Source organism: Musa acuminata, chromosome BXJ2-6 (genome assembly GCF_036884655.1).
Source record: "Musa acuminata AAA Group cultivar baxijiao chromosome BXJ2-6, Cavendish_Baxijiao_AAA, whole genome shotgun sequence".
NCBI lineage: Eukaryota > Viridiplantae > Streptophyta > Magnoliopsida > Zingiberales > Musaceae > Musa > Musa acuminata.
In genome coordinates, this window is record NC_088343.1 from 11,817,370 (window position 1) to 11,837,527 (window position 20,158).

At 37.5% G+C, this 20,158-nt stretch overlaps 3 protein-coding genes across 3 annotated transcripts; 1 reads left to right on the top strand and 2 right to left on the bottom strand.

Moving 5' to 3' along the window:
* Positions 1-5,034: 5,034 nt before the first annotated feature.
* On the bottom strand, positions 5,035-5,541 carry LOC135613861 (lachrymatory-factor synthase-like). The gene has a single exon (XM_065110876.1). The coding sequence runs from the start codon at positions 5,539-5,541 to the stop codon at positions 5,035-5,037; it is 507 nt and encodes a 168-aa protein (XP_064966948.1).
* Positions 5,542-8,058: 2,517 nt separating this feature from the next.
* On the bottom strand, positions 8,059-11,144 carry LOC135614866 (transcription factor MYBS3-like). The gene is made up of 3 exons (XM_065112688.1): positions 10,700-11,144; positions 8,858-9,054; positions 8,059-8,752 (listed from the first exon to the last, which is right to left on the bottom strand). Exons 1-3 carry the CDS (start codon positions 10,986-10,988, stop codon positions 8,240-8,242), a joined length of 999 nt encoding a protein of 332 aa, XP_064968760.1. The 5' UTR covers positions 10,989-11,144; the 3' UTR covers positions 8,059-8,239.
* A 2,918-nt stretch (positions 11,145-14,062) lies between these two features.
* Positions 14,063-15,316, top strand: LOC103988419 (transcription repressor MYB5-like). The gene is made up of 2 exons (XM_009406950.3): positions 14,063-14,383; positions 14,473-15,316. Exons 1-2 carry the CDS (start codon positions 14,088-14,090, stop codon positions 15,140-15,142), a joined length of 966 nt encoding a protein of 321 aa, XP_009405225.3. The 5' UTR covers positions 14,063-14,087; the 3' UTR covers positions 15,143-15,316.
* The last annotated feature ends 4,842 nt before the right edge of the window (positions 15,317-20,158 follow it).

Here is a 20,158-nt window from a genome sequence, read left to right on the forward strand (position 1 = left end):
TCTGATATTTTTATTTTTATAATTTTATAAATATTTTTCATCATCATGTATCATGGTATATTGATCGTCGCTTTTGACCCGCTCAATTTATTTTGATCATCGATCTTGATAAAAGATCAATGATCGATATGATGAAAGACGATGATACCTCACGAGGAAGGCCACCAAGGAACGACGCATGAACTCGTCATGAATAGGATTTACTAGAGGGCATTGTTTGTCTACACATGGACGGTATGTGTCAATCAACTTCTCTAATGGAAAAAAGAAAAAAAAAATATATCAATTTGGATTTATTGTGGAAGGTATATACTGTTTTTTTTCTAATATTTTTATTTTTATAATTTTATAAATATTTTTTATCATCATATCGATCGTCGCTTTTGACCCGCTCAATTTATTTTGATCATCGTCTCTCACGATGCGTGGAAGGCCACCAACGATAAATATATATTTACTGGATTACATGAGGTCATTTGAAAACAAAATAAAAGCAAAAAATATTTTTCAAAAAAATTAGAAAAAATATACTTTTTTTTTACAAAACCATTCAAAGTTCAAAAAAAACTTAGCTTGTGATCTAAGCTTGACTGCTATTCATGAAAATAAAAATATTTGCAAGTCCAAAAGCTATAATTATTAGTTTCTAGCTCCTTTTGTGTGCACCACATGTGAAGAAAGGGAGTGATCACATGTAAATTTAAACCTTTCTCAAATAATAGTAATAAGGTGCTACTAACATAAAATAAAAGAAGAAAAAACTACGGCGAAAAAAATAACTATATTGAACTTCTTAATAAGAAAAAAACTTACAAATCTTGAACAACTCTTAGACTTCAACCCTATTAGCTTGAATACGGATCTGGGTCTATACATGCCACATATTTATAGATGTGAAAAACAAAATTCTCTAATCTCTATAATTCTATTTAATCTTATTTAAAACGTAACACGTCAATTTGAGATCTTTCAAAATATATTTGAACTTTTTAAACTAAGAATTCCTTATCCTTAACTCTATTTAATCTTATCTAAAAGGTAAGACATTAATTTGTGATCTTCCAAAATACACTTTAACTTCTTAGCACTCCCCCTTAAAGTATATTTTTGGAGATAAGTCTCATCTTGCTTTGAAGATCCTTAAATGGTCCTTTAGAAAGAGATTTAGTAAAAATATTTGCTACATTGTCTTTACTTTTGATCTTCATGACCTTAATGACTTGTGAAAGTATCTTTTTTAGATAAAATAATATTTAATTTTAATATGTTTGGTTCTCGTATGATAAATTGGATTTGTAGCCAATTTTAGGATACTTTGATTATCACTCTATAAAATAGTTGGTTTGTTAATTTGATAAAATGCATCCTCAAATAGAGGCCTTAACCATATATATTTTGCTTCGGTTATCGAAAGAGAGATCGATTGTTATTTCTTACTACACCATGAGATGCAAGCAGAATCATTAAAAAAAAAATCCATAGCCAAAAGTAGATCTACAATTATCTAAATCACCTCCCAAATCAGCATTTGCATAACCATGCAATTCAAGATGTATATCTTTCGTATAAAATAATCTAAAATCAAGGATAGAATTCACATATTTTAAAATTTTCTTTACTGCATCAACATGAGATCGCATAAAATGACTTATAAGACCAAGTAAAATTACAATATATAATCTTATAATTATTAAGTAAATGAGACCACTAATAAGAGCACTAAAAGATCGAGCATCAGAAAGAATCTTCCCATCTGTACGACTTAGTTTTATATTTGTATCAAGCGAAGTAGAAACCTTCTTACTTTTATTAATTATAAACCATTCAATAATTTTCTCTGCGTAACTTGTTTCAGAGTTAAATATACATCAAGAGAAAGATTACGATGAAACTTTGAAATATCTATTTCATCATCACTGGTGATGATCATATCATCCACATATAGAAGAACAATAATATGTAAGCTTCCTTGCTTTTTAATAAATAAGATATGATCTAAATAAGAAGAAAAATAATCATAGAAATATAAATATTGAGTAATTTTTTTATAAGCTTTGACCCATAAAGAGTTTTCTTGAGATTGCAAACATAATTTGGTTTAAAAATAAAAACATATTTTACTTGTTGTTTCATATAAATATGATTGTCAATTTCACTATATAGGAAACTATTCTTAACATCAAGTTGTCAAAGCTTCCAGATTAACTACTAGAGTAGTCACTATCCTAATAGATGTCATCTTGACCACAAGATTAAAGGTTTCCTCATAATCTTCTTCATATTTTTAAAAAAATCCTTTTACAATAAATCTTATCTTATAATGATCTATACTTCCATCTGACTTACATTTCACCTTAGAGACCCATTTGCAAGTAATTAGATCTACATTTGCTGGCTTTGATATAAAATCCCAAGTTTTATTTTTACGAAGAGCATTCATTTCTTCATTCATATCCTCCCACATATTAACACCTTTAGCTTCGAGTAGGCTCAAGATTATTAATTGGTTTAGAAAAAAATAATAATATATGCTTACATTATCTCTATCTCTATCTCTATAATGTATTGGCTTGATAGTTGTTCCTTTTTATATTTTAAATATTAAATTTTTTTCTTTATGAATATCATTACTCCCCTATTGTTATGCTGTCAGGAAGAAATAACATGAGTAGATACAGATAAGAAAGAAAATGAACCAAAATCTATAAAATCATTAGATAACAAAAGAAACTCAACCATATGTTTTAAACATGTATCACTTTCATTATTGTAATTGATATTTTTAAAAGAAATTACTTTTGAAGAATAATAATAAGAATTTTCATTAAACACAACATCTCGAGATATCACGTACATATATATATATATATATATATGTATTTTTAATATTTCTTCTTTTCATTATAGTAAATAAAGATACATTTCTTGACTTTAACATCCAACTTGCTTCTCTTTAAATCTAGGATATGAACATAGCACAAAAAATATTCTTAATATAAGACATATATTCTTTTCGAAGATCACAAATAATATAATATTTTATTTATATATCAGAAATAGGCTCATCTAGATCTAAGAGTAATATCTCTGAATATAAATTTTTAATCTTCAAAAAATATTGAGAAATTGAGAGGTCACCTTGGATAATATTTATCTAATCATTCTCCAAATACTGAAGCCAAGCCATATTCTTTTTATCAAGCAATGCATAAAAAACGATCCAAATCTTTGAAGCTGATTTGTAACGATTAATGTGTTCGAAGAGATAATGAGAAATAAATCTCTTTAATGCAAATTCAATTTTGCATTTGAAGTTCTTCATCTTTTTATGCCATCTCCATCGGTGTTGCTATTGCATTGCCACCAACTACATCTCACAAATCTAATTAAGATGTTCAATATCAAATCTATCAACTCAACTATAATATTTCATAGTTGAAAAAAATTATCTTCTTCATCGAGGAGATCTTGAAACACAAATTACCACTCTTGTGGCTCTAATACCATACAAAGAAAGGGAGAGATCACATACAAGTATAACCCTTTTTCAAAGAGTAATAACAAAATACTACTAGCCAAAGATCAAATCAAATCAAATCAAATAAAAGAAAAAAAATTATATTATTTAAAAAAAATTTACAGATCTTGAATAACTATTAGATTTTAGTCCTATCCACTTGAATACTTGAGGCTTAATGAATCTAAACATATAAACACCATCTACTTATAAATACTAAATACAAGAGTACTTAATCCTTATAACTCTATTTAATTTTATTTAAAATATAAGATATTAATTTAATTTTTTTTAAAAATATATTTTAACTTTTTAAACTAAGAAATTATCTCTATCATTCTATCTTATCTTGTTTAAAAACTAAGATATTAATTTATAATTTTAAAAAGTACATTTTAACTTTTTAATACCACAACCTGTGGTCAGAACCTGCTCCGAAGGAAATCAAAAGAAGCAGCAGATGAAGCTCCACGTCTCGCTTGGATATTATCCATGAGTACAAAACAATTCCGACAAGCAACTCTTTCCACAAGCCAAATAGAAGTTTACAACCTCTCGTCGTGTGTCCAATGTATGCTTTGTCAAATCAAGCATGGAAGTAAATGATTGGTCGATAAAATCACTCGAACACGAGAAATTTATTGCTAACTGATAGGGACGATTTTGTTCCGTACCAATTCATTTATCACAAAAGTCAATTTTTAAGTGGGACTCTAAATCCCCGGTCCTGATCTTATCTCAGGTAGTAAAAAGGAACTCATGAAGTCATCTCGAGAGGGGACTATCTATATACTAACTCAATCATATAGCTTATACTATCATCTTCAACCCCCGTCGGCCTATCATGTAGGATCATCGATTGTCTGAAGACACTCAAACGATCCAACTGATCCAACTCTCAGAGAGGAATCTTACAACAAAGAAGATCTCAATCTAACTAACCATTCATTATAAACTGAGTCATCATAATGGCTCCCGATTGAATAACCTATATAGTCTCACCTCATCGAGCCTCTCACGTTAGCTAGAAAGAGACACTTGAATGAGCCTACACTTTTGATAATGGATCAATCAGGCCAACTCGACAATACACATGACATCATCCTATCAAGGTATTGTGGAAACTATGATTCGACACGAGGATAAGAGTTGAAAAGGGAAAGGCTCTCTTCCATCCATCCTTCGGCACATGTTCTATGCAAAGAGTGGGTCACTAGACCTTTTCTCCCCCACCCTGTAGTAATGTCACATAGGTGCTGGCTTGTTCTTGTCGATTCCCACATAATATACACTAAACTTGTTTAGTTCGTTAATGAAATTACTGTTGCAATATCTTTTCATCGATCGTAATATTTCAATTTAATCCATATCGAAAGTGGCTTAAAACTTATATTAACTTATAAGAGACAGAATAATATATTATTATTGATATGCATATTGAGTATATGCTGACTAATAGAATGACACATCATCATTCATATTTCCGAAGGGCAGCGATAGTATGGCAGCGCTTCATATCATATATAGTGGCTGTCCACCATCTCAGCGGCAGCAGTAACTTTCGGTGCTTCTTCCACTTTCTTGGCCATGGCTTCGATACCGGTCTGCAGGAAAGCGGCGAGGCTGTCTTCCGTCCAACCACTGACCGGATCGCAGTGGAACGACCACTCGAGTTGGCACCCGCCCTCCCCGTTCGACGGCGGCAGAAGCACCTTGAACGTCGCGACGTACCGCTTCAACCCTATGTTGTTGTCGGCCACTTCGTAATCGAAGCACCGCCGCGCCGGGTCGAAAGCCAGCAGCTCCTCGTAGGCCCAGATGACCGGCTTGCCGTCGTCTCCGGGAGGGCTGGCGCAGTAGCGAACGCAGCCGGGTTGGCCTTCGGCACCGGCTATCTTCCGGCATGTTTCCACCAGTCCTGGGAGCCACAAGTGAAGGCTACAGAAGCTGGAGAGGAGGGACCAGGCTTCGTCAGCCTTGGTGGTGGGGAGCTTGGCCGAGGCTTTGCCTTCCCACTGTTCCATGGTTAAGCCGTAAGGGGGACATGTCGGAGCTCGGTATATATAGAGAGAAGATGTTCCAGGGCACGTGTACAACGTTTTAGTCATTCTGTTGGTGAGGATCCCGTTTGTGATGACTGTTCCAAAGAATCATTTGAAGATTCTCGAAACAAAGTGAGAGTAATTTTCATGATCATGGATCCTTTTATTAAATCTTTTCCTAAAGGATCATTTGAATATTTTTTAATCCTAGTTTGAATATTTAAAAATAAATAAATATAATAATATTATCTTAGTTTAAGACATCATAATATTCTTTTAAATCAAGAGTAATTAAGTTTAAAGATCTTGAGAATTTTAATAGTATCATTTTTACCTTTTTATTTTCACATTGGTTTCATTTTATATCTTAGGTGTTGGACCAGTAATATCATGAGATTAATACATGAGAAATTAAAACTATATATGATCCAACATTTTTGGGTAGAAATAAGGTCACCATAATGCCGTTCTGCATGTGGTTGACGCTTTAACGCCGAAATCTGAGGAAGAAAAGGCCGCTGAAACATCTTTTCTAAGCTTTGTAGGAAAGCCATCGCAGTCGTCCGTCGTCGACGGGTCTGCTCTGACACCACTGTCTCTTCTCTTATTGCCGCTGCACGTGCAACCACCCAACGATCTCGGAATTCGTCCTCCGCGCAGGATTTCTAGAGGAAGCATTCGATAGCAGACCAACTTAGCACTGGTAGAAGTCTTGTCAGTTTGGTCTGACGCTTTGTTGCCGGAGGTTCCATTCTTGATAGCTCATCTGAAGCCAAGAAGCTCTGCTTCGAACAGGATAAAGTTCTCAGGAAACCAATCGAGATCGGTTCTTCCAATGATTTTGATGCTCGTGCACTGAAAGTTTTGTTGTCTGAACAGACCTTCTTCTTGCGTTTACCGTCAGCGGACAGCATCATAGCCTGGTTGACGGTGCCTTACAGATTAATTCGGAGTCTTTTCTTAGTTGTGTTGTTACCGAGAAGTTCTGTAGCTGTAATGCATCATCTGATCTGAATCCGATGAAAACCTTCAAAATCCCACTTTGGAGCAACACATTTCATCGTGTGACATCTCCATCAAGATTGGGACTGATAACAATGCAGGAGTTCCCAGGAAGAGCCTCTTCCTTCTGACGCCTTCATCAACACATTTCATGAGATGATTTCTGCGTGTTCGTTTTTGATTTGATTTACTGTACGAGGTTTACATGGCATTGCAGGTTATGTCAATGGAAAACAAGGAGCAGGAAAACCTACCGATGACGGAGGCATACGTTGGACAGCACCAACGCATTCGTCCACCATCTTTGCCCTACGCAAGAACTACGAGATGACAAGAAAACATATCCAGGATTTATCGTCCTTTTAGAAGATTGAACAACATAACCAGCAGATGGTGCCAATTTCATGCGTCTTGTTGAAAGGGAGAAGACCTGAGAAGCACAAGCACGATGGCGTGCTCTGTTCTGTCCTATTCTCTTGTACAACGATACAAGCATCGCCTGACAATATATGGGTGATGTGCCTATTGCACAGTCTCCGACATGGAGCGGTGGTTGGCAGGTTAAGCCACTAAGTGAAGAAGACGTCCTCTTTCTTAACTGTCCACTCTCTTCCGCCTTTTCTCTTCTTCCTCATAGTTCATCCTTCTCATTTCCTTCTCGTTATACATGTGCAATCTAAAATAGATTTGTTGAGCTTGCAGATATCACTGAGCACTGACTCTTCGCTACAGCTCAGTTGTACACGCCGGCGTTGAATCCTGTATAATTATCGCGACACATAAGAGCGAAAGCACCTCAGAAATGCCCTGAGATGCTACATCGTGACCTTCCACCACCACCGTCACAGTGATAGCACCAACCACGCGGGGGGCTTCCACCACCATCACAGTGGTAGCACCCACCACGCGGGGACCTTCTCGCGCCCATCCATTCGTCTCTACCTATCCTAAATCTCTCGAGAAGCGAAAAATCTCAGAATGTGATGGACATTGAGAAATCATAAACTAATGATAATAAAGAACTCAATTCGAAACTAAAAACTTATCATACAAATCTTTGAATCTCTACGCTTCTTTTGCCTCTATCTAATTTCTCCTTTTAATTATGCATAAAATATTACGTTGGCCCTTTATTTTGTAAAAGGTTAAACCCAAGACACTCCAACTATGATAAGAACCTTTCATGACTAAGACTCCAATATCAAAATCCTATTAAATCATAAAATTCGATTTAATATTCAAACACTATGGCCATGATCACAACAAATGACCTTGGAACTCAAAGAGATATCATCCAAGGCGGTAGTATCAGATCGGTTGTAGGCTTTGATTTTGATTAGTATAATATTAGATGAATAATTTACACAAAGATATGCACCAGATTTGATGAAAATAGTTGCAACCCCATATATTGATCTTACTAGCTTAAAGTAATGGCAATTTGTAATCGTGTTTCTTCGACATCAACTTATTCATAGAATCTTGATCAGCGAAAGATGCCTTTCAGTAATAAGAATTTTATTTCAACTATTAACAAGATGCAAGAAACTAGAACATTATGCAACTAGCTTGTTACAAGAATGGGTAATCTAGAGCTCAATGCAGAGAGAAGGGAAGAGTTGACAACAGAGAAATAGTATGATAGTAAGATTGGATGCAACCTCCCAGCTTCTAAGCCTTAGACTGCATGGATGGGGCTGCCATTACTCTGGTTCAGATCGGGCAGGACAACAGAAGAGTTAACATGAAACGCAGATGGGCTCGACATAGAGGATCCTACCAATTTGAGGGAGAGCGCAGATGGGTCCGTGCAGCTGTCATGGCCATCACCGATGCTCAGCTTAGACATGCCGACAACCTCCTCGACATTCAGTGACTCCTTTGGGACTACTGGAACCGGCTTTAAGATCTCATGAGTTCCACTCATCTCTTCCTCCTTTATCATGGTACCAAGATTGGGAGGCCAAATTGGTATAGGCACTGGTATGAAAGCAGGGTAGAATGTTGGTACCATTGTGATTGAGTTTATATATGGGATGCTAGCTCTTGGTTCTGAAGCATATTTGGCCGTTGAAGTTTCCAAAAGCTCGGCCCCTTGTTGCTCATTGGGTTGCAAAGTTAGGTTCTCGAGTTCATCAGGAGGAGCATGGGCCATGAACTGTTCTTCATGGATTGGGATCTGGTCAATTGGCTGCATAAGAGGAACAGAAAATAATTAAGCAATGAAATTTTTTGTAGCCTATCATCCAAAAGAAGTCGAATATGAGTGCAACTGAAGAAAGAAAATTTTAGGGACCATGTCAAATAAGCTAGAGCGCCTCTTCCTTCTCGATGAATTACTCTGTCGAATGAAATACTTCTGGGCGTGACTTGCAACCTGCGTTGGAGTCCTAGACACAACAAAGTTCCGAGCTATTCCACGCCAATCACCTTTTCCCAGTTTCTGAAGACCCAGCAAGAACATCCGATGCTCTTCTTCGGTCCAAGGAACACCTGCAAATCCAATTCATTGGTTGTATGTGGGTAACAATGAACTGAATTTAGATGTAAAAATTCATATTTTTGGCCAAAGATCAATTCGTGCCAAAGAAAATTGGTCAATTGACAGTGAGCAATAAACATCATATCAACTAGAACAAGCCATAACAAATCTAAACCACCTAGTACAACATAGTCCCGACTCACCTTTGAAGGAAATGATCACAAAAAACTGAATATAAGTGAATAAAATCGTTCAATCCGAGAAAAAATAATTAGTTTTTCTAATTTATTAGAGAAAATCGTGTATTCATCTCACATCCCAAGCCAAAAATAACTACCAGATATTCGACAATAAAGCTTCCAAGATTATCATCATGATGATAAGACTACTGGCATAAGTGATATGACTGACCGACTATGCATTTATAAGATAAGGAATAAGCCAATCTATAAGCAAATCGAGTAAGCTGCACAAGATCCAAGTGGCACTACACCTACTTGGATAAAACGATACATTCAGAAAAAAAAAGGACGACATTAGACAAAGCTAAGATTGTTGATGATCTACATTTTGATGAAAACATTGACAATCGACCAGAGACCATCCAAGAATATTGAACTTGACTTGGCGGTTGGATTAAGCTTATGATTCATAGGATTTTATATTATCGGTCTTCAGAGGTTGCTTTTAGCCTCAGAACTATCTTTCAATTCATCGTAAAGAAAAGAAATTAAATATCTTATAAGAGAAGCAATAATTAATTGAACCCAAGAGAATTTGCTTATTCTTTTCCAAGGAAGTAATGGTCTGCCAAGCCAAGCATGATAACAACCACATTAAAATATGGACAGCAATAAATGAAAATAAAAATGATATCTGGAAATTCTCAGAACAGAATAAAGCAGTGAAGAATATAATGGATGATCACGAGAAATCACAAGCTGTTCAAAAATGAGATGGACATAACAGTTTGACCGGGATAGTAAAGAAGATAACTCCTAGGTAAACATGATGTCACGCGCATTCCATCAAATGTAAAGCTATTGGCCCATTGATTAAGACTCTTCCATCAATTCCACCACAAAATGCAAATATACCCAGTGGACCATATTTCATCGGACTATCAATCACTAAACTCAGGGGATGCCATTCTAAGGGGCCACCCTTAATGTTGTTGACAAAATTGGCCAGTTCCACACCACCAATGCATACAAGGAAAGCCAGATCACTAGATACTGGCAGTAAACAATATCTATCAAGCTTCTATGAGGAAGCAATCTCAGTCAAAAATTAATTCCTTAAATGCATCTCATAATTGCACAGTAGAACAAACAGATAGAATCATTTACATCCTTAACAAAATAACAATCTTGATTCTCTAGAGGACATCTGATCTGTCAGATTTTCTATGTAGTAGACTTAGATTCTCAGAGGTATAACAAAAGATCTCTATTTTAAGAAAAAAAAATCAGAAGAAAAATAATTAATGAAGAAGTTTGATGACATGTGTAGTGATCTCACAGAAACAGAGACATGCACACATTAGCGGCAACAAATTCGACAGCAGACGATGACAGAGGACGAAAATGACGATCTTTCAAGAATAATCATTCAGAAACAATAAAATAAATCAAAAATTTAGGGGGAAAATCGGACCTTTCTTGCGGGAAACGGAAGAACAGGAGCTGTGGGCGGGGTCATCGGAGGCATACCCGGACGCAGCGGCGGCGGCGTCGGGGTGGTCACCGGCCGGATCTGCGGATGGGGACGCGCCGACGGTCGATAGGGCGGCCGCCGAGGAGAGGCACCCCATGCTGGCGCTCTTCTTCATCGTCCCCACCCCGTCCGTCAGGCGCACCCCGAAGAGCCGCACGCCGCCCCCGCGCGCCGGGCACGTGCGGGAGTTGTGCCCGTTGTTACTGCAGTGCGAGCACCGCCTCGTCATCTCGCCCCGCCCGCCTCCGCAACCGCTCAATGGCCGTAGCCCTTCGAGGCCGCGCCTCCACCACTCCCACGCCTCCCGAAGAGCGAGCGAGCGAGCGAACCAGCAGCAAAATCTCGTCGCGTCTGCTGCGTCTCGGTAAACGCTGTATCGGTTATTGGAAACACGCAAACCAGAAGGCAACCTCTAACTTGCCTTTATAACTCCCCGCATTATTGACCATAATTACGAGAAAGCCGAGACTCCGGGGCGAGCGGGGAAAGCTCGACCGTCCATTTCGTGAGCCATCACCACTGTCCAAAATTATGTGGATCACATGATGCCGCTCACGTGATCGTGCCTACTCCTTATTTTGGGCCACATTAAGCGATCGCGGACAATAAATCTCATGATATCTCTCGGTAGATTACATTTGCGTTGTTCGGTTGACTTGATTAGGAATGTGAGGCTGGGGAGAGCTAAACCAACCAAAGCCGTTGACCTGGTCTTCGCCATGGTCCTTCGTTTGACTATTATTTTCATGGATAATTAACATATTCCATAGCAAATGGCTATAATTATCGTCTATTTTTGGTATATGGATTTTTATTATTGTTGATTTGTTACTTGATTATGTCATGAATATTGTCAACCGATGAGTCGGCCCAGTTGGTTTACTATCAGAAGTGTAGATTCATCCTCGCATCTCCTTTATGTTGATGTGAACTGTTGACATAGCAAACCCGTGCAAGAGGTCCGTATGGAAGGTCGCTTGTTGGGGAGGCTCTGGCGTAGGAGGTGAGAGGTCAAGTAAAGGGATTGAAACGTTACATGTCCTTTTCCGCCCATCGAGTCACCTTCCCATAGTAAGATCGTCTCCTAGGTGCTAACAATTCTGTATGACAGGTCGACACCCAAGGGCCTCTTGGCTTGACTTCTCCAATACTTAAGTCATTACGAGAGAGAGGAATATATATATATATATATATATATATATATATATTATATTATACTATACGATGGAATGAGTGTATAGGGCCTCCTAGTAGAAATATTTTTCTATCCTTTTATCCTCTGATCGTGAGACAAGAAAGTTAAAGGGGGGATACATTCCCTTTCTTCTTTCGTACAAATAAGAAATGATATTTTTTTCCTTCATTTGATAGGAAGAATTGCTAAGATTCTGTTATGTCGTTAGCCATTAATGCATGGATTGAGATACGCTCGACATCGTTAAGGAGCTGATGACTCAAAATCCTACTTAGGTATCTATTTCCGTGACTAATGACCTGGTATGTGATAAGATTATCCATATCATTACTATTTATGTGTTTAGTGCCGACTTTTTAGCATTTAGTGAGGTAAATAAAACACCATATCCTGTCATGAAAATAAGATTCATCGACGCAGCATATCCAATTTGACATGCAATGTACCAAAGCATGACGCAAAAATAAAACACCATATCCTGTCAAATTTGTGGCCCCATTCGGGAGGAACAGATTCCTTAGCCACGAAGTGAATGGGAAGAAGGGAAGAGACACCCGCAGCCGTCCATGTCCTTCCCACATAAAATTCGTTGGCAAGTACGAGTTGATGTTTCCTGGAGTAATAATTGGTGGCGTGTAAATTGAGATGGTCACGCAAAATGGGCACTAATGTAAAGGGTACGATGACTCATGCAAAGCCTTCTAAAAGGACTTGCCAGTAGGGTGGATCACATCGGTGCGATAACCCAACCATGTGCAATCCAAAGTGGGGTCTTCTTTGTCCACACCTCTGCTTGGAATCGGAGAGAAGAACTAAGAGCAGGACTTGTGCAGCCGAAGTGGTGGTGGTAGAGGTTGGTAGTACCTGCAGCCTCATAAAGAAAGACCATGAGAGTCTTGTGGATGGAAAGCGAACATTATCTTGAAGTGGGAGCCATGAGAACCCAGTTCACGGTGCACAGAGAGAGAGAGAGAGAGAGTCCTCCACCGCAAGATCCATGAGGGCAGTCACACGTGTTCCTAGCTATTTCTCTCACATGCAAAATGATGGAAGGCCACACACAATCATTCCAGTCTCTCTCGTGAAGACAACTTGGACCGTTGTTCATCCAGTCTCCTTTGTGGTATCCGAATCCAAATTGACTAGTGTTAACATGGCGTCAATTGCTAGGCACTCAAGTAGATCATCGGTTAGTCTCTCCTGTGCGATATATATTTCCTCCAGCCTTGATGTTTGTTTATATGTTTCTTTTCAGAAAGAATTACGTCCTACATCCTCTTCGCATACATGCATGGCTTTTGACTTTGGTTCCAGTGGGCAAACTGGTTTGCACCAGAACAGGCAAATGGTTCAGGCTTCATGACATCAGACAGAAGCATATTAGATTCAGTGGCTATAGAGATTGGATATCATGGTGTCTGATCATGAGAGCACTCATGTATTATTAGCATCAATTGTTCTTATGCTCGGTTTGATGTACACATCAGACTGGAGTTATTTCCTTTCAGGCCGAGGATAATTTTCAGGCTGCTATGTGGCCCAATGGATCCAACATCTGTCCATCAATCATCCATATTAGCTTCATCAAGTGGATACAAGGACGTCGGCGACCTTTCTCCTGTTCACTGCAGATTCTGTGGCAGATTGAAGCTACAACAAAGGGACGAAGTCATACCTCATTGACTTCAAATGGAAGTGTGGAAGGGTCACGGCGATGTCACGGAGCTATAAATCTATCAAATTTGAAGTAAAAGATTATGATATATCTAAATTAAGATCCTTATATCTTAAATTACTTAGAACTTTTAATCTAAATAATAATAATAATAATAATAATAATAATAATAATAATAAATAGGTTGATTGAGGTCAAAGCTGATTCGTCGCCAACTACGCTTCCTTCGATACTGTGCTAGCTGAAACAGGTGCGGTCGCCACGCCGCAGGCCTCGTGGCTCCCACCATGTTTGATTGGTACACCACCGAAGGTAATCCTTTGCCCTAAAGAAAGCTCGAGATCAGAAGTAAAAAAGAGAGCAAGAGGGAGAGAGAGACAGATCCAGGAGACACAGCAAAGAGTAGATAGAGAGAGATGAGGAAGCCCTCACAGTCATCAGCTCCAGGCTCGTCGACGATGGCGGCGATGGAGGTCGAGGACAAGCAGCGACGAGGGCCGACGCCGTGCTGCGGCAAAGTGGGCCTGAAGAGAGGTCCGTGGACGTCGGAGGAGGACGAGGTGCTGGCGAGCTTCGTGCGGCGGGAGGGGGAGGGGCGGTGGCGGACGCTGCCCAAGCGCGCCGGGCTCCTCCGCTGCGGCAAGAGCTGCCGCCTCCGCTGGATGAACTACCTCCGTCCCTCCATCAAGCATGGTCCCATCGCCCCCGACGAGGAAGACCTCATCCTTCGCCTCCACCGCCTCCTCGGCAACAGGTCATCAAACACCACCAACCCCTTCGATCTCCCCACCTCTAGGGTTTCCTCGTCGTGCCTTCGATTTGATCTTCTTGTTCTACCTGCAGGTGGTCTTTGATAGCCGGGAGGATTCCTGGGCGCACAGATAACGAGATCAAGAACTACTGGAACACCCACCTCAGCAAAAAGCTCGTCAGGCAAGGCATAGATCCCCGCAACCACAAACCACTGGCCACTTCCGTAGCTGACGCCATCCACCCGCCTATTTCACCACAGCTATACCGTAACCCTAACCCTAGCGCAATCCCCAGCAACGCTCCCACCCTCCTCCGAGCAGAGGATACCCAGAAAAATTTCTCCGACACGCTGAACCTGCAGCAAAATGACGATGGTGATGGATGGAAGAACAACGAGTGCGCTGTTGATAGGCCATTAGACCAAGAAGGAGGCAATTGTGATGCCGGCGAAGATGGAGGGATAGGGATAGAGTGTTACACTGATGACATCTTCTCCTCCTTCCTTGACTCGTTGATCAACGACGACATCTTCCAGCCGCAGCACAATGACATAATCGACGACGAGAACAACAACGACATCAGCAGAAGCAATAACAGCGATGGGAGTAACCAAAGAGTGGTACCTGCAGCATATGCCTACACTGCGCCCTCGGTTCCTGCGTATGAACTCGGAACCTTTTGGGAAGATGACCTTATGGCTCAGACTGGTATAGAGGAAGATGTCCACGAGCAGTTTGCCGATCATGCAGGCAAGTATTAATTGGTTATAGATTACGAAGCTATATATTTATGTTGTGTAACTAAGAACTTGAATAGCAGTTTGGGTTTGATCATGAGTATTACTGCTAGCAAAGAAGATGAACTTGAGTGATATGTTTACTAGAGTTTGTAATAATTAAGTTCTTGGATCTCTTATGCAACTTAATTTATTGTATTTATTCAGTTAATCGAAATATATTTTGCTTTGCCATTCAACAAACAGGCAGCTGCTTCCCCTAACATTGCACACACACACACACTTTAGAGTTTATATGATGTATTCTTTGTGACACTAGAAAATTTATCAGCATGTACATTAAATTTATATTTGTGTCCTTATTCCAATGGGTTTCTCAATTTGCTACTTCCTTTTTTCTTAATAAATCATATGTAGTGCATGAAGCAATGTATTTATGAACATGTTTTTGCATGCATTTTCTCTTGAAGGGGACTAGCTATGCATGAATCTGAGCCTTTAATGTGTTTTAGTACATGTTGCATGATAGACACAGCACACTGCTGAGCCATTAATTATGGATTATTCCTCATAAATAATGATCCATTTATGATTGATGTATTATAATGTTTCAACCTTTTTTTAAAGAGGCTTAAGTATTAAAATAAAAAGAATACAGAAATAATAAAGATTACAATCATATCAAATCAAATGTATAATATCTTCCTCATGAAGAAAATTATAATTCTGAAGTGTAATCTTCCTATCTTGATGATATTGATTGATAAAATTTAATTTATATAAAGATGAATCTTCAATCAAAATTTTCATTTTCAAATCAAGAATGAATCTAAGTTCTTCTTTTTTTGTATTTATTTATTTTTTTAATAGATGCTGTCACATAAAAACTTATATAAAATATCTCTAGACTAATAAAATTTATTCGAATAATATATAAACTAAAATGCACCTGCATCAACCCTACTTAGATGCTGGGTAGTGTATTTTGATAGTTTTCTTCCATATTTATTTTTTTTGAAGGAAATGATGGGATGATTAGGCCTATGATAATCGTGTGAAGAAATTAGTATGACACTCATCAAATCATTATATGATGGTTCGATATGGGTGACTCCGCCTACTAGTTTATGATCTGAACTAATGGAATAATTGATTTGTTAACTTATTAAGCGTAAGTTTGAACTACTAATCTAAAATATTTAAATCTAAGTAATATACTTATCAATTAGTTACTTCCTATGAAACAAAAGTGTTACATTAGAGCTCAATGTATGTATACATTTCATCCAAGCAAAGCTTGAAGTCTCCAAGACATCTTCTTAATTCATAAGGTTTTGTTGTTGTGTCTTAACTGTTAGGAGTTTTAGACCAGAAGTACATTAGAGAAGCTTTTGCACTGGGTATGGTGGTTGTGTCTTACCTCGATTTACTCATCATAGTTTAGAAGGAATATAATTCTACCTTTTTCTCCAATGTATTCATTATACTTATTAAATGTTTCTTTTAGATAATATGTATAATTAGTCATACATAATGTGTTCATATCTTTTATATTTATCAGATACATGCACCCAATTTAATTATTTTTAGAGCAAAATGAGGTGCCCAATATTTTAGTGTCAAGTAGTCGACACAATGGTGCCAAGTAATTGACACCATGACATCAATCCTAGACAATTAATCAACTATCTCTTCATCATTTGATCGATGCCATATATCTGACCATGATCTCATTTCGGATTGATGCAACATAGCAATGCTTACACCTATGATCGACATACCACATTTCCTATGAGCTGCACATCGTGCGGAAGTAATGTAAGGAATAATATGACTTGTCTGACTAGCTTGCTAATTTAAGCATCGGAGGGATAATGTAAGGAATGCTCTAATGTAATTTTCAATAGTTCGGATCGGATTAGTGAAGTCCAACTTGAGATTTGAATCGACCGTAACTTTGAACAAACAAAATCTAACTTAACAATTGTATATAGGTCAGTATTACAATTTGACGAAGTTGTGACCTAACAAACCTTCAAGTCATTAGATTATTTGTGGGACTAATATAAAAGCCATTATTGTGAGTACAAATAAATATTTAAATATTTAAGTTCAAGTTAATAATATTTTCCAATTTAAATCTATATTCCTTTCCGATGTGAGATCAAATCTATATTTGTAGTCCATATAGACACATTCCTTCATCAGTCGAGAAGATTTATGGTGGTCATTGCAATGTTGCTACCCTCAAACTTGACCGATTCAGCAATCCATCGCCGCTGTTTCGGAAAACCATTTGGTATTCTATTCCAAGTCTTAAAGACTGTTAGGTTAACTCAAGTCTGACCGGTGGTTGCGTCTATGAATTCCACACTGCTGCACTGTAGGTTTACTTGTGGAAATTATGCCATCCAAGATTGTCGTGTTTCATGTGGGTGATTCGATTGGGTTGGTCAAAATCCAACACAAAAAATGTAGGCTTAGGATACAGATGAGCCAAGTAGAAAGAGATTAGAGAACCCCTTTTAATTTGGATTTGACAATGCATGTGTGTGGATTCAGCAAGTAAGAAATAAGATCCAATTTCTTAGGTTGCGATGCACTGTCAAATCCAAAGGTGGATTGTATACCAAAGAAGTTATTGGAATGAGATACGATCTGAACTCTTCACCAGTTGAGTCCCAACTAAAGGCCAACAATGCAATAATAGCGTTGACTTGTATTAAAGATCAACAGCAGACTTATTTTCCTTCAAGAACACGACTCTCTCTCTCTGTCTTCTTCTACGCCACAAAAAGAACAAGAAAACAAATAAAAGACGGAAGGAGACAGCAGGGTCTGGTGATTAAGCCGAGGTAGAAGATCTACATACACGCAGAGGACTTGTTCTTGGGTAGACCTGCTATCTTCCATCATAAATTGCATGTTTGATGGACTAAGAATGAATGCATGACAACACACGTTGATGATGGCAGCTTCTCATGGTATGGAAACCCACCATGAATCATTCATCGAAACGATCGAGCATTACTCGACACCACCATGAAGATGAACGATGAAGCGATGGAATGCATGAGCAACACAACACCATGAAGAGCTATCCAGGCATAAACTACTGACCTGTGAAGCGACTCCTTCCCGCAGCAGCTCGATCGATGGCTGAGCTTTATTCCTTCGTCTTTCTGTTCTCATCCTGTGGAGGAGGCATGCATCTAACAAGCAAAACGAAGAACGCCGTGTGCAACTGCATGCATGAGTGAATCTTAGTACAACAAGTGTGGGTGGGGGAGTAGGAGGTAAGAATGCGATGGAGGTCATGTGGGATCGATCCTGGAGTTGGGATTTGGGATCTTATTGTGGTAAAGACGGGTAGATAGAAGGAATTGGTCCCTTGGCGATCGGACTCGTGAAAGGAAGCTTGCAACCAAACATTCCAAACCATGTTTCCTGAGGTCAGTGGGCGACGCACCAACTACGTCTCCGCGTCTGCATGCGCACGAATCCCAAAGCTTTGTCCTGCACGCATCCGATAAAGACTCATTTGTTAGATGTATTTGTCATGGAGGTTCGATCAAATTATTTGTCATGTCATTATCAAATCATAATAATTAATATTCCTTTCACTCACTAAAACATCCGGCCGTGTAAAGGACTCAACTCTCTCTCATCCCCTTCGACAATTTTCTCCCTGATAGAACCAAATGCCCTGACTTGAGTGTGAAAGGAGGATCACGTCATTGACTACGCCTACAGTTGTTCGCCATATGAAATAACTAAAATATAAGAACTATTTTTCTATTTAAATAATTCCAACTTAATCTCTAATTTTTTGTACGTACTCTCACATAAATTCGAAATATATTTGTTTTCTCTTTCTTAATATGATCCTAATATCCAACGTTTTCTTTCATAAATATTTGAATTTCCAACTTTCTCGGTATCCTCATTTTTCAAATAATTTAATTTCAGTTATATATATATATATATATATATATATATATATATATATATATATATATATATATATATATATATATATATATATATATATATATATATATATATATATATATATATATATATATATATATATATATATGTGTGTGTGTGTGTATGTGTGTGTGTGAGAGAAAGATAGAACTAAGTTCAGGAATATCACATCAAATATGAAAATGGCATAAAATCAAACATGTTTATGTCAAAAATTTGAGATTTAATAGTCTAAATTGAATGTTTTACTAATGTGAAATATGTCAAAAAAATATGAATTTCATGACATAAAAATTGTCTATGGGCTAAATTCTTAATTCAAATAGATTCAAATGGTCTTTATAATAAAACTATTAAATTATATTCCAATTCATGATCCATAAATTATGAAAATAATTTAATATTTTATCTTGATTAATTATATTCAATATAATAAAAGATCTTATGGGATAATAATTATTATATGAAATATAATCCATCACAATATGATGTCCAATTACTTGTGTGATCCTTATTTTAATTATATATATAATTTTAATTAATTAAGGATGATGTGACTAATTCTTAATTAATTAAGGTTATATGGATCACTAGACATTTTAGACATATAAAATTGACTTATAAGCATAAATCAATATAACCAAATATATGCATACAAAATACGAGCATTTTACCAACAAAAAATATTAAAAATATTATATCCTCATAATTTTCAATATGAAATATATCAAGAAGTTTAAAAAAGAAACCAAAATAAAACCATATTCATAGTATAAAAAATGAAAACTCCTTTATTAAGGCAGATGTCAATTTGCTCTAATACCAACTAGTAGAAATCTTTGATACCAACTTGTGTTTCTAAATCATTATAATAGTAATACAATAAAACTAATACAGAAACAAAATAGCGTACCTCCAGTCATTGTTGTCAAGAATTTCTATAGTAGTTTCTTCTTGAACTTTGGCATTTTTCAGCTCAGGACTCTCGCTTTAGATGGTGTAGAAAATCCTTTTGACTTCAAAGAGATGTTGAGATGTTGAGCTCAGAGA

Bases quoted from the DNA above. Each gene is read 5' to 3' on its own strand.
- LOC135613861 (XM_065110876.1), bottom strand. From the start codon at position 5,541: ATGGAACAGTGGGAAGGCAAAGCCTCGGCCAAGCTCCCCACCACCAAG.
- LOC135614866 (XM_065112688.1), bottom strand. From the start codon at position 10,988: ATGACGAGGCGGTGCTCGCACTGCAGTAACAACGGGCACAACTCCCGC. The intron at 9,055-10,699 runs GTCCGATTTTCC...TTGGATTTGCAG, and splicing joins TTCCGTTTCCCGCAAGAAAG to GTGTTCCTTGGACCGAAGAA. The intron at 8,753-8,857 runs GTCCCTAAAATT...CCTCTTATGCAG, and splicing joins GCTCTAGCTTATTTGACATG to CCAATTGACCAGATCCCAAT.
- LOC103988419 (XM_009406950.3), top strand. From the start codon at position 14,088: ATGGCGGCGATGGAGGTCGAGGACAAGCAGCGACGAGGGCCGACGCCG. The intron at 14,384-14,472 runs GTCATCAAACAC...TTCTACCTGCAG, and splicing joins CACCGCCTCCTCGGCAACAG to GTGGTCTTTGATAGCCGGGA.